Genomic DNA, 12311 nt, shown 5'->3' with positions numbered 1-12311 from the left:
TGCAGGAGGCAATGGCTGACTATATACCTAGAGTCCGAATAATAAATCAAGTAGGGGTTAAATGGATGAATAACACCATTAAGCTTGAGCTGCAAAAAAAGGAACAACTGTTGAGGGAATTTAAGAAGAAAGGTGACTGGCAGGCACATGAAAGGTATAAAGTACAGGCCAGAATAGTAACGAGTGTGGTAAGAAAAGCAAAAGCAGATTATGAAAGAACATTAGCCATGCAGGCTAAAGTGAATCACAAACAGTTTTTTGATATGTTGCAAGTAAAAGAAAAAATGTATATGGCAGAATGATTTTAAAGAATGCCGATGGTATGGAGATAACCGAATCAGTTAATATAGTGGAATTACTGAGCGAGCACTTTGCAAGAATATATCATCCAGGTGGTGACATTGCAGGAATGAATGACCCAATAGTTATACGCGAATTGTAGTGAATGAAGTGGAGGTGAATAATCTATTACAAAACCTCAATATCAATACATCTGTGGGATTGGATGGTATACCAGCTTGTGTCGTACGTGAAGTGGCTAAAGAATTGTCAGTGCCCTTGACCGTTTTGTTTAATTTAAGTGTCGGGTCTGGGTTAGCCCCTAGGGGGTGGAAAGAGGGGAAAATAGTTCCACTGCATAAAGGAGGTTCCAGGACTGCTGTTGTAAATTACCGACTGATCAGCATATTAGGAATCTTTGTCAAGGTCTTGGAGAAAATAGTCAAGATAAATATACAGGATTGGATAGATGAAAATGGGATACTGTATTGGGGACAGCATGGTTTTGTGAAGGGTAGATCATGCCGCAGTAACTTGCTCACGTTTTATATCGAGTGACGGCTGAACTAGATAAGGGTAATAATGGGTTTACAGTGATTCTACTAGACCTTGCTAAGGCCTTTGACAGGATACCACATGGAATTCTAATCAGTAAACTGCAGCATATGGGGATGGATATAGGGTTGGTGAGATGGATAGGAGGGTGGTTGATGGAGAGATATCAGAGAGTGGTTTATTCAGGAGTAGAATCCAAAAGATGGCCTGTGACTAGTGGTGTGCTGCAGGGTTCTGTTCTTGGACAACTACTGTTCAGTTTGTTAATTAACGATATAGGAAAGGATCTGAGAGGAAGTGTTCATATGTTTGCTGATGCAATGTTGGTTAGAGCAATAGTGAGTGCACAGGATGTCAGAATTTTGCAGGATGATTTGGATAGTTTGGAGGACTGGGCTAAGGAGAATGGATGTCAATTTAATGTGGGAAAATGTAAGGCTATGCATTTTGGGGTGAAAAGATTAGCAGCAGTATATCACATTGGAACTGTACTCCAGAAGATAGACGAGGCCAGAGATTTGGGAGTGTTGGTAGATAAGGAGTTGAAGTTTAGGAGGCACATCGCAAAAGTAGCTAAATCAGCTCATCAAATCACTTGGTTGTTGAAAAATAATATAACAAGCAGAGACTAATAAGTTATTGTTCCTCTGTATCGAGCCTTGATAAGATCCGATCTAGACTACTGTGTCCAGATTTGGTCACCTAGGTTTCTTCTTGATGGGGATGAGGTGGAGAGGATTCAGAGGCAAGTGACCAAGATGATAGCAGGTCTATGGATTGAACCTTATGAGAACAGGTTGAAGATTTGTGGGTTGCAGAAATTGGTTGATAGGCGGAAAAGAGGTGATATGATTGAGACATTCAAATTACTGAAAGGTTTCTATAAGATTAATTCAGAAAATATTTTTGAGAATAGGACTGGTGGTGGGAGGACTAGGGGCCATACATGGAAGCTGGGCAAGAGTGTGGTTAGCAAGGGTGTTAGAGCTAGGTTTTTTACTTGAGAGTGGTGAATGAGTGGAATAAGCTGCCAGAGTCTGTTGTGGGTGCCATGACTGTGAATGAGTTCAAGGTGAGGCATGATAGATACTGCGAATGTCGAATAGTTGTTCTTGACACGATGTTAGGGCCTCCCTCGATGAGTCTATGGACTCCTTGGAGTTGCCTGTAATAATAATAATTATCCATAAAATATCTTTCTTGCTAAGTCCAGTCCTTCTGCTAATGTCTTTCAACCGAATTTTTTAATGGATGCATCACAATCAGAATCATCGGCAGAACTTTTGCCGCCATTTAGTTTCACGTCATCTATTAATTGTACCAGTTCCTCCTCATTTAAATCTATTTCCCCATCAGTTAATTCACTAATTTCGTTTTCAACCATATCACAAAAGTGCTCTAAGTGGCCATTACTATAAAAATATTTCTTTTACATAAAAAAAAAGTATTACATATTGTATGTAACTCATGAGAAAAAAAAAAGTGCTCAGCTTGAGATTAACACACTAATGATTTTTAATGCCCTTTCTTGCAGAAAACGAAGACAACTTTCAACAATAATTACTTTATATGGTAAGCAATTGACGTACATGCATGCAAAAGGGTATTTCCCCTAATATAAATTTGCTATTCATAACCACATAAGTACCGCGTTATATGAAGGTTACCTGTATTTGTCTCCAATTCCCCCCCCCCCCAAATGTTCTGGGGACGACCATGCATACGGTCAAATCAACGTGAAATTTGTAGCACGAGTTGCATAACCCACATGACAGCACTCACCCAACCAAAATAGGCATGCGAGGTTACTGATGTACACAGAAGCTGATTCTGATGAAAGACTTTAATTACAGAATATAGAATAGAAGGAGGAGATAATCTACGGGAACAAGAAGAGCAAGTTTGTTAAATTTCTGAGGGATAAATTTCTTAGTCAGCATATGACTGAAGCAACTAGAAGTTTGTGTTGTGGATTTGATAACTTCACAAGATGTAGTTATTAATATGGTATTAACATTGCTGCTAGTTGGTAAGAGAGATCAAGTACCTGTTTGTGAAGTGGGAAACAAGAAAAGCTTACTTCCAAAAACGGCAGGGGCAAATTCTCCATGGTTGCTATGCTTGCTGCACAAGCTCATTAATTGAGAAAGAAGTAATATTTATTTGTTAATAAATGCGTGCATTTATGAGCATTCTATTTAGGCTTTTATTTTTGCAGACAGAAGATGTCTTAAGCTTGCATGGCAATAATTGGGCTTTGCGTTGTGTATCGAAGGCCGATGCTTGCTCGTCTAGTCAAAGCTACCTTGGCTTGCTCGGTTGTAGGAGCTTTCAGGTCCTCGCAGCAGCACTGTGATTTCATGCACAAGCATAGCCATTTCACCTTGTCTCACTCTGTTGCTTAAACACAGGTGATATGCAGTCAACGTAGCTCTAGCCAGTGAGCTTCAGCCAGCCTTTACAAGTGTGCGTGTTGCTTGGAAAAATTAAGTTACAACCAACTTTTTATGACAATGTTATTGACCAGTTCATAAAGAATAACCGTAGGGTAGAATTTGTATTCATGTAGCTAAATTGAAAAAGATAGAATATCATTTGTAAAATAAATGTTGTATTTGTATGATTAAATGTACATAAATTTCTAAATATATAGTTTTAAATGGTCAGTAATTCATTATTCCGTTAATCAGACTTCAATCACACCTCTCACTCCCTGAATGATAATAAGAGTAAGCGTGAATTTCAAGACCAGCATTCGCTCCTGAAAAAATGATATATATATGGAATTATAATGAGAATGATTATTGGAAGCTCTGTAGTCAACTAGCACAATACATGGTAGATGAGCTGTGCAGAAAAGATGTTCACAGTTCATGGGGATTCAAAAGGCAGAATCTGATACAAGCAATGTATAAATGCATACCAAGAGTTAAACGAGGGAATTGCGTAGTGGTAAAATGAATGCACAGTGAAATCAAGCAAGCTGTGTTGGAAAAGAAAATGTTATGCAGAAGGTACGAAACAGTTGGTGGATTTTAGATCCATGCAGGGGCGTGTCAGCCATATGTGGAATGTGTGCGATGCACACAGGCACCAAATAGGAGGAAATACTTAAAAAAAACATTTTTTAAGTGATTTTTTTTATTGGAGGGGAGATAGGGGTGCCAATTAAAGTTTTACACACAGGCGCCGAACACTACTGGGTATAGGGGTGCCAACTAAAGTTTTGTACACAGGTGCCGGACACTACTGCCACGCCCCTGAACCCATGAGGGGTATAAATTGCAGGCTAAGAAGGTGATGAGTATGATAAAGAAAGAAAATGTGCAGCATGAGGGGAGATTATTCAGGCCAAGGTTAATTCAAGGGAATTTTTCTTCTGTATGGCAAGCAAGATAAAAAATAATTATGGCAGGTTGACACTGGTGGATAGTCATGGCAGCAGAATAAGAGTTGCAAAGGATATAGTGGAATTATTGAAGGAGCACTTTATTAGCATATATCATACCTGGTGTAAATGATGCAGTGCAGTATATAGAAGGAAGGTAAGTATTAGAAGAATCAGAGATATATCAGGTTTTGGTTGGCTTAGATGTTTATAAGGCTGTGGGAATGGATAACATTTCATCAGGTATTCTTATGGAATGTGCACCACAGTTGACTATGCCCCTGACCTAGTTATTTACTGAAAGTCTTGGAGTGAAGAGGGTTAATGAGGAGTGGAAAGAAGGCAGAATAGTATTACTCTACAAGCATGGTTCTAGGAGAGACATTTCCAATTATAGACTAGTCTGTATATCTGTAGTTGTGATCAAAGTGTTGGAAAAATTGGTTAGAAATAAAATACAGGATTGAGCTGATGGACATAAGATCTCTATGATGGTCCGCATGCTTTTGCGAAGGGCAGGTTTTATTTTAGCAATTTCCTTGCATTTTATGACAAGGTAATGAGTATATTAGATAAGTGAGAATCATATACAGTGATATTCTTGGACTTTACAAAGCATTTGATAGATTAATGCGTAAATTCATATACAAGCTGCAGAGGTTGGGAAAAATGGTATATTGGTTGGATGGATTGGTGATTGACTCTGAACAATACCAACAAGTTGTGTATGATGAAGCAGTGTTCCAAAAAAGGAGAGTAACTAGTGGCATGTCCCAATCTACTGTTTAACTTGTTTGTAAATTATATATCATGTGGACTGACTGCATATCTTCAGTTGTTTGTTAATGATGCAACATCAAAAAAATCAAGAATCAGCTAACGCCTTTTATTCCCTAATAGGGAGTAGGCGAGGCCTTTATACCCTATCTGTCTTTTTGGAGACTGTGTGGGCAGTACAATCTCCACCAGTAGCCAATCAGAGATAGCTGGCCCATGTTTATCACTAATTATAGGCGGCTACTGATGAAGAGACCAGCAAACAAGTGCTGCCATCTCTTGGTGCTTAACCCTAACAGGATATGTTATTGTCTGAAATAATGTGGCTACTACGGTCGATTTTCTTCAGTTTCCGGGAGGAAAAAACCCGCTTGCCTGGGCCAGAGATCGACTAACTCTGGAACCAGTCGAAGATAGGCTTAGAAAAAGTTCCTCCAGTCTAGCAATATCACCGAATAGCCATTTCCCTTATCCAACTCCATTGTCACTTTATTATAAAATAAATAAATTACTAAAGCAAGGCCTACCCTTCACAGAACCATGTTGCTCCTTTATAGAGTATCATATTCCTATGCACCTAGTCCTGAATTCTGTCTTTTACCAATTTCTCCAATATCTTAATCACTACTCCTGAGCTGCTGATTGGCCTGTAATTTGCTACTTTCGTCTTGAAACCTCCTTTATTCAATGAGACTATTTTGCTATGTTTCCACTCCATTAGCACCTTTCCAGTACTAGTCAGAGGAGCTGATAATTCCCTTGTACATTCTTGTAATACATAGTGTTCATATTGAAGTTCTGCACTATTTTAAGAATTCCATTTCTTCACCCTCTTTTCTCCAATCAGTCAATGTCAGATTTGTCTTTGCTATGTCACCACCTAGATGGTACACCCTGCAAAATGCTTATTCAGTAATTCAACTATTTGGTTTGGTTCTGTTACCTTCCCACCATCAGTACTTTTTAAAGTCATCCTTCCATAGTCATTCCTCCTTTTACTTGCCACATAGCAAAATAACTCTTTATTTTTGCTATGTGGGACTAGCTGATGAGGCCAAATGTATTTTGGCCTCATCAGCTAGCTTTCTCTCATAATTAGCTTTGGTCTTCCTTACACTTCGGGTAACCCTTCTTGCCTATACACGATCATTGGCATTCTGGTCATCTTTAAAATAAAAAAAAAAAAATATCTCCACAACCTTTTCTTTATGTGCAACTCCTGCTTATTGAAGCTATTCATCCAACTTCTATCTGATTTATCCTTCTTACTCTGGGTATACATTCTGATACTGCTTTATTCAAACACCCATTGACCATTCTTCACAAACGTCTCCTCCCACCAAATTCTTATGATATGGCACTGCTGAAAGCTGACTCCTCAACTTGTCATAATCACCTGTTTTGTGATTCCACATATATACCCCTTCTTAACAGAAAATTCTGCATGTCTAGTAATCTCCCAGGTCAAAACTACGTCATCACTTTCTCCAAGTGCAGGCAGTGTAGCTAGATTGGTTAGTGTTAAATTCTCTGATCAGATCCAGCACTCTCAAACCTTGTAGCCCTCTCTGTTACATGCTGCCTTGGTAATTACATCTCAGTGGCTGTATAAATTCCATTTCCTTCCCTGCTTGTGACCATTCCTCCTCCTAATCTATGTCCCCATAGTTGAAATTCCCCATAATAATTACTCAACCTGTACTCATCAGTCTAATTTATGAATGCATGTCATCTACATTCTCCCTTATATTCCCTGGATTATAACAGCAACCAATTACATATTTGGTCCTGTTGGCCTCTATCTCACACCAGATGTCTTCAAATGAACTGCCTTCTGAATCTCCATACCCCTTGATGTACTTCTACTCTTTTTGGCTTCAATTCCTTTGCTATCATTAACAAAACCTCTCTCATTCTGTTCCTTCTGTCCTCTGTGAAGATACAGCATCTCTTCCATTCTACTTTTATGTCCATATCATCCTTAGTCAACCATGTCTCACTAATGCCTATAACTTTTAGCCAAATTGTGCTAACCAATGCCAAAAACTCTTCCTTATTTCAAATGCTTCTTGTATTAATATGCAAGAATTCATTGCTTGTAAAGTAGTGAATGAGTGGAATGGGTTGCCAGAGTCAGTTGCAAGTGTTTTATCTGTTAATGGGTTCAAGGAGAGGTGTGATAGATTGTGTGGATAGATTGGGTCTCCCACGATGAGTCTTTGGACTCCATGGAGGTGCCGGTATAATAATAATATGCATAAACTGCAATACTCCCTTTATACCACAATCCCCATTACACCTTGTGTTGCTTAGCTCACTGAAGTTAACAACTTGGAGTGCTACATTGTACACCATGTGATCACTCTCTCCCATTTACTAACCTCTAGGTTGCTTGGACCCATGCTCGCCTACATCCCCCTCCCCTCTTCCCAAGCATTCTAGTTTCCTTGAATCAGCACTTCCAAATGCTTACTGCACAACTTTCTCAAGACTCCTGACACCAAATCCATTTAAATGCAAGTCTTTTGCATTATATAAATCCTACCTTCCATCAAACCCACTCCACACCATTTCTCCTGCACAATCTGCACACTGACTCATTCATGATCATAGCTCTCCATCTCAGCTCGCCTCCATCATACCATGTTAAGAAACTCACAACTTTTACATTCATGATCATAGTTCTCCATCTCAGCTCGCCTCTATCATACCATGTTAAGAAACTCGCAACTTTTACCTTCTCACTTTTCTTTTTGCGTGCACCAGCAACTCTTTCATGTCATCTCGCATACTATACTTGTCATCTGCTAAATCACTGGTGCCAGCTAAAATAAACATATCTTTCACCTTAACTCTCTGCTTCCTTAATCTTAGCACCAGGAAAACATGATTTTGTCACTCTCTCATTAAGTACTCCTCTTATTGAATCACCATACAAAATCCAATCGTTATTGTCATGCTTTTGCTCTTTCATACTTTGCTTTGTCTCACCTTTCTTTCACTTTTGCCACCAATTGTCATATCATTTGCGTTGTTTCTCCAAACCAGTCAATCTCATATTTTGTTCTGTGGAGAACTCCACATAAGTATGCTATCTTTTCCATTACCATCTGGTCATTTTATTAATTTTCCACCACATCATTTGTATAATCACTCATATCACTTGCAAAGCTAACTATGCTAATCTCATTTTTATGCATTTCATCTTTCAACTCATGGCTCTTGTCCTTCTTATTCTGCTCACACTTCTTGCATTTGCTCACAAAATACTTCTGACACACTATCTCCAGTTTTGTTCTCCTTCCATAAATGTTTCATTCTGCAAAGGTATTACATTTTGTGTACATGCTGTAGTGAACATATTCACACATATTAAAATTGCTTACCATCGTTTTACACATTGGCACCATGACACACAATACAATGTACAAGAAAACAAATATTAATCCTTTGAAAATTAAGCACAGTACCCTTATAGTTAATCAAATAAACACTCATAAATATAACGATGTAAAAAGAATGACTTAATTATCACTAAATAAATACTATCAAAAAGAACTTATCTTTCAGCATAAAATCACCATGTGTACTATCTTTTGCCTTTCAATATATATAAACATATCAATAAGTTTTTTAATGTTGTTGTGCATGATATTTAATCATGAGTCTCTTTTAATTTATAACTGTATATGACACATGAATGTATAGAGTAAAATAAGTTACATGAAAAACATTTATGTAAATTATAATATAATATTTCCAGCAGACACTACTATCCAATGTTTTTCTCCTCCACATAATTTAAATATGTCTCCAGCAACAATTTTATGCATGTTTGTATTCTCCTTAGGAAAATGAAGAACTGCAGAAACAAGAAGAAAGAGCTGAAAGGTTGAAGAAACAGAGAGATACGCAACGTAAAGAGAAGAAATTAATGAAAAGTGAGCTATTTTTCTTATTTTTGTTCAGCAAAGATTCTACCTTGCTTTTTAATTTTTGTTGCATTTCTTAATTTGAAAAATGAAGTCTGCAATGGAACTAGAATATCAGGATGGCCGAGTGGTCTAAGGTACTGCGATATTCTTCTCTGTGATATTCTTTTTGAGGAGCATCACACATTTGCTAAAGGACAGCCATGTTTTAGTAATCTACTTAATTACAATGTGACAGATTCATGGACAAGGAAGTTAGATACATAGTAGAATACTTAGATTTTCCAAACGTTTTTGATAAATTGCCACATACATTGTTAGTTAAATTAAAACAGATAAGATTGGATCTTAGATTAGTGCATTTGGACTGGAGATTGCTGTCTGAGATGTATCAGCAAGTTGTGTATGGAGAAGCAATATATCTCAGTAGGGGAAAATCACCTAGCGGTGTGACTCAAGGGTCTGTTTTAGGACCATTGCTTTTTAATCAGTGATCCTAAAAAAATTAATGATATTGTGGAATGGGAATATTTAGTTGTTTGCAGATAATGCTTAGTTAGGAAGAACTACAAGAAGTAGAGCACATGTTGTGGCTTTACAGAAGGATTTGAATAGCCTAAGTGAATGGGCATGGTAGTGGGATAGCCAGTTCAGTGTTGCAATTCGAAATTTTCGAAAACAAACATGGGATAAAGAGTATATACTTGGTACGGATATACTGAAGGGGAATGGAGGAAATAAGAGATCTGGGTGTGATGGTGGATAGGGATATTAAATTTAGAGGATATGTTACCAAAATTGTGAGGACTAAACAACAAATTCTGGCAATGATGCAAAAGACACTGCCTTGTAGAAGTAAGGAGATTCTGGTTACATTATATTAGGTCATTTATGGACTACTGTTCACTGATTTGATCATCTATTTTTCAACAGAATGAAGAGATGAATAACAAAAAATGGAATGTTTTCTAGAATTAAATGCCATATAAGTGAAAAAAAAGAGGATTCGTGCTAGGAAAAAAGTACAATTAATGCAATATATGAATTAAAAACTGTTATTGAAAAATCAATAGAAATACATAACATTTATGTTATGTATAACAGCATTTTTCATCAGGATAGGAGGGGAAAGCGTGGTGGTGGGGTACTGCTTATGATAAATGATGACCTATATCCTCTAAGAGTGGAGGCTTTGGAAGGAAGTGAGACAAATGATTTTGAGAGCATATGGTGTGAGGTAAAGGTAGGCAAGACAGGATATTTAGTGGGGTGTTGCTACAGACAGAGGATGGGGACCAGGAGATGTTTAGACAGTTAAGTTTGGCAAGTGCAAGAAGAATGATTGTTATGGGAGATTTTAACTACAGTAGTATAAATTGGAGAGAGGAAGATGCATGTAGCAATAGGGGAATGGAATTTCTAGAATTCTTGAGGGACAAATGTCTTAGGCAACATGTAACAGAGGGAACAAGAGGTTCAAGAGTTTTGGATTTGGTTATTGCATCAGAAGAGTCGATAATAACTGAGTTGACGTCTCTCCCACCAGTTGGAGAGAGAGTGACCATATGGTTTTGACTTGGAAAATGAATAGACATGCAGGAGTATGAAAGAGACTGGAACTTATGTGGAATTATAAAGCAGGTGATTATAAGTCTTAGACGTCAACGTGGGGAAGTTTCATGGAGGGAGGAATTGGAAGGACGGAATAGCATTAGTGCGTGGGAAATTGTGAAAGAATATTTGTTAGCAGCAATGGTAAGTTGTATACCACGAGTGAAGAAGAGGACACAATTTGGAGTAAAGTGGATGACAAACAATATTAAACAGGAATTGCATGTGAAAAAGAGGCTATGGAAGAGATATAAGGAGACAGGTGAAGAGAAGATGCATGAAGAATATAAGACACACGCCAGAAGAGTGACTAGTGTGGTAAGGAAAGCAAAACTGGAATACGAGAGGAGATTGGCCCTAAGATCCAAAGAAAATCCTAGGGAATTTTTTAGATATGTGGCCAGTAGGAGAGAAATGACTGTGGAAGAATGATATTGTGGGATAAAAATGGGAATAGAGTAACTGATGCGGAGGACATAGTGGAATTGTTCAATGAACACTTATTGGAGTATTTCACCCTAGAGGAGTCAGTTTTAATGCTAGAGGGATAGGACTGGTTCGAGGTTTAGAGGTACAGGAGGAGAGTGTGTTTCAGATACTGAGTACTCTGGATGTCAGTAAAGCTTTAGGACTGGATGGTATTTCACCACGAGTTTTGAGAGAATGTGCTAGGGAACTGACAGTGCCTTTAACCTGGCTTTTCAATGAAAGTCTGGCTGTGGAAAAGGTGCCCAGGGAATGGAAGGAAGGTAAGATAGCGCCATTGCATAAGGGTGGTAACAGACTGGAAATGTCTAATTATAGGCCAGTCTGTGTGTCATCAGTAGTTGTTAAGATCTTGGAGAAAGTAGTGAGGGACCGTATACAGCATTGGGCAGATGAGAGTAATGTTATCTGTGAGAGTCAACATGGATTTGTGAAAGGGCGCTCTTGTTTTAGCAATATGCTAGCCTTTTATAATAAAGTTACAAGAACATTAAATGAGGGAAAGGCATATAATGAAATTTTCTTAGACTTAGCGAAGGCATTTGACTGGATGTCAAATGATTGGTCAACTGGATTCAGGAATGGCTGTCCGATAGGTATCAGAGAGTTGTGTATGGTGGAGCAGTTTCAAGGAGGCAGAGAGTTACAAGTGTGGTCCCACAGGGCTCAGTACTAGGACCTATATTGTTTAACCTTTATATCAATGACATTACCAGTGGATTGCAAATGGATATTCAGTTGTTTGCGTATGATGCAAAGCTGGGCAGGATTATTAGTAATAGTGCAGATGTGGTAGCTCTGCAAGAGGATTTGAATAAGCTAGATAGATGGGCAAATGAATGGGGAGTGTCAGTTTAATGCAGCAAAATGTAAGATTTTGAGGTTTGGGAAACATCAATGAGATGTTGCATACTCTATGGGAGGAGTTATACTGGAGGAAGTAGGGGAGACAAGAGATCTGGGGTTGATGATTGATAGAAACCTGAAATTTAGGGGACATATTGCAAAGGTGGTGAAGGTAACACAGAGGGTTGCTTCAATTATGAGAAGGACACTGACCTGCAGAGATAAAAGGGTTATCATTCCATTGTATAAGTCTCTGATCAGACCACACTTAGACTGTTGTTCTCAGATTTGGTCCCCAGGATTTGAAGGGGATAAATTAACTGTGGAAAGGATACAAAGACGGATGACAAAGATGGTTTCAGGACTGTACAATTTTGGTTATGAGGATCGGCTGAGGGAATGTGGACTGCAGAGTTTGGTGGATAGAAGGAGAGGTG

At 38.3% G+C, this 12311-nt stretch overlaps 1 protein-coding gene across 1 annotated transcript in view; it reads left to right on the top strand.

Annotated features, from left to right (window-relative positions):
• LOC150100324 (inverted formin-2-like) overlaps window positions 1-12311 on the top strand; it is a 319787-nt gene that overhangs the window by 284460 nt on the left and 23016 nt on the right. The window contains exon 13 of the mRNA XM_090402638.1: window positions 8850-8940. Within this exon, the coding sequence (XP_090258764.1) occupies window positions 8850-8940 (91 nt within the window). The remainder of the gene's footprint in view (window positions 1-8849; window positions 8941-12311) is intronic.

This window comes from Typopeltis vanoorti, chromosome 13, assembly GCF_054136105.1.
Source record: "Typopeltis vanoorti isolate ZY-2024b chromosome 13, IOZ_Tvanoo_1.0, whole genome shotgun sequence".
NCBI lineage: Eukaryota > Metazoa > Arthropoda > Arachnida > Uropygi > Thelyphonidae > Typopeltis > Typopeltis vanoorti.
Note: the sequence above shows the minus strand (reverse complement) of the source record. Positions and strands in the feature narration are given on the sequence as shown.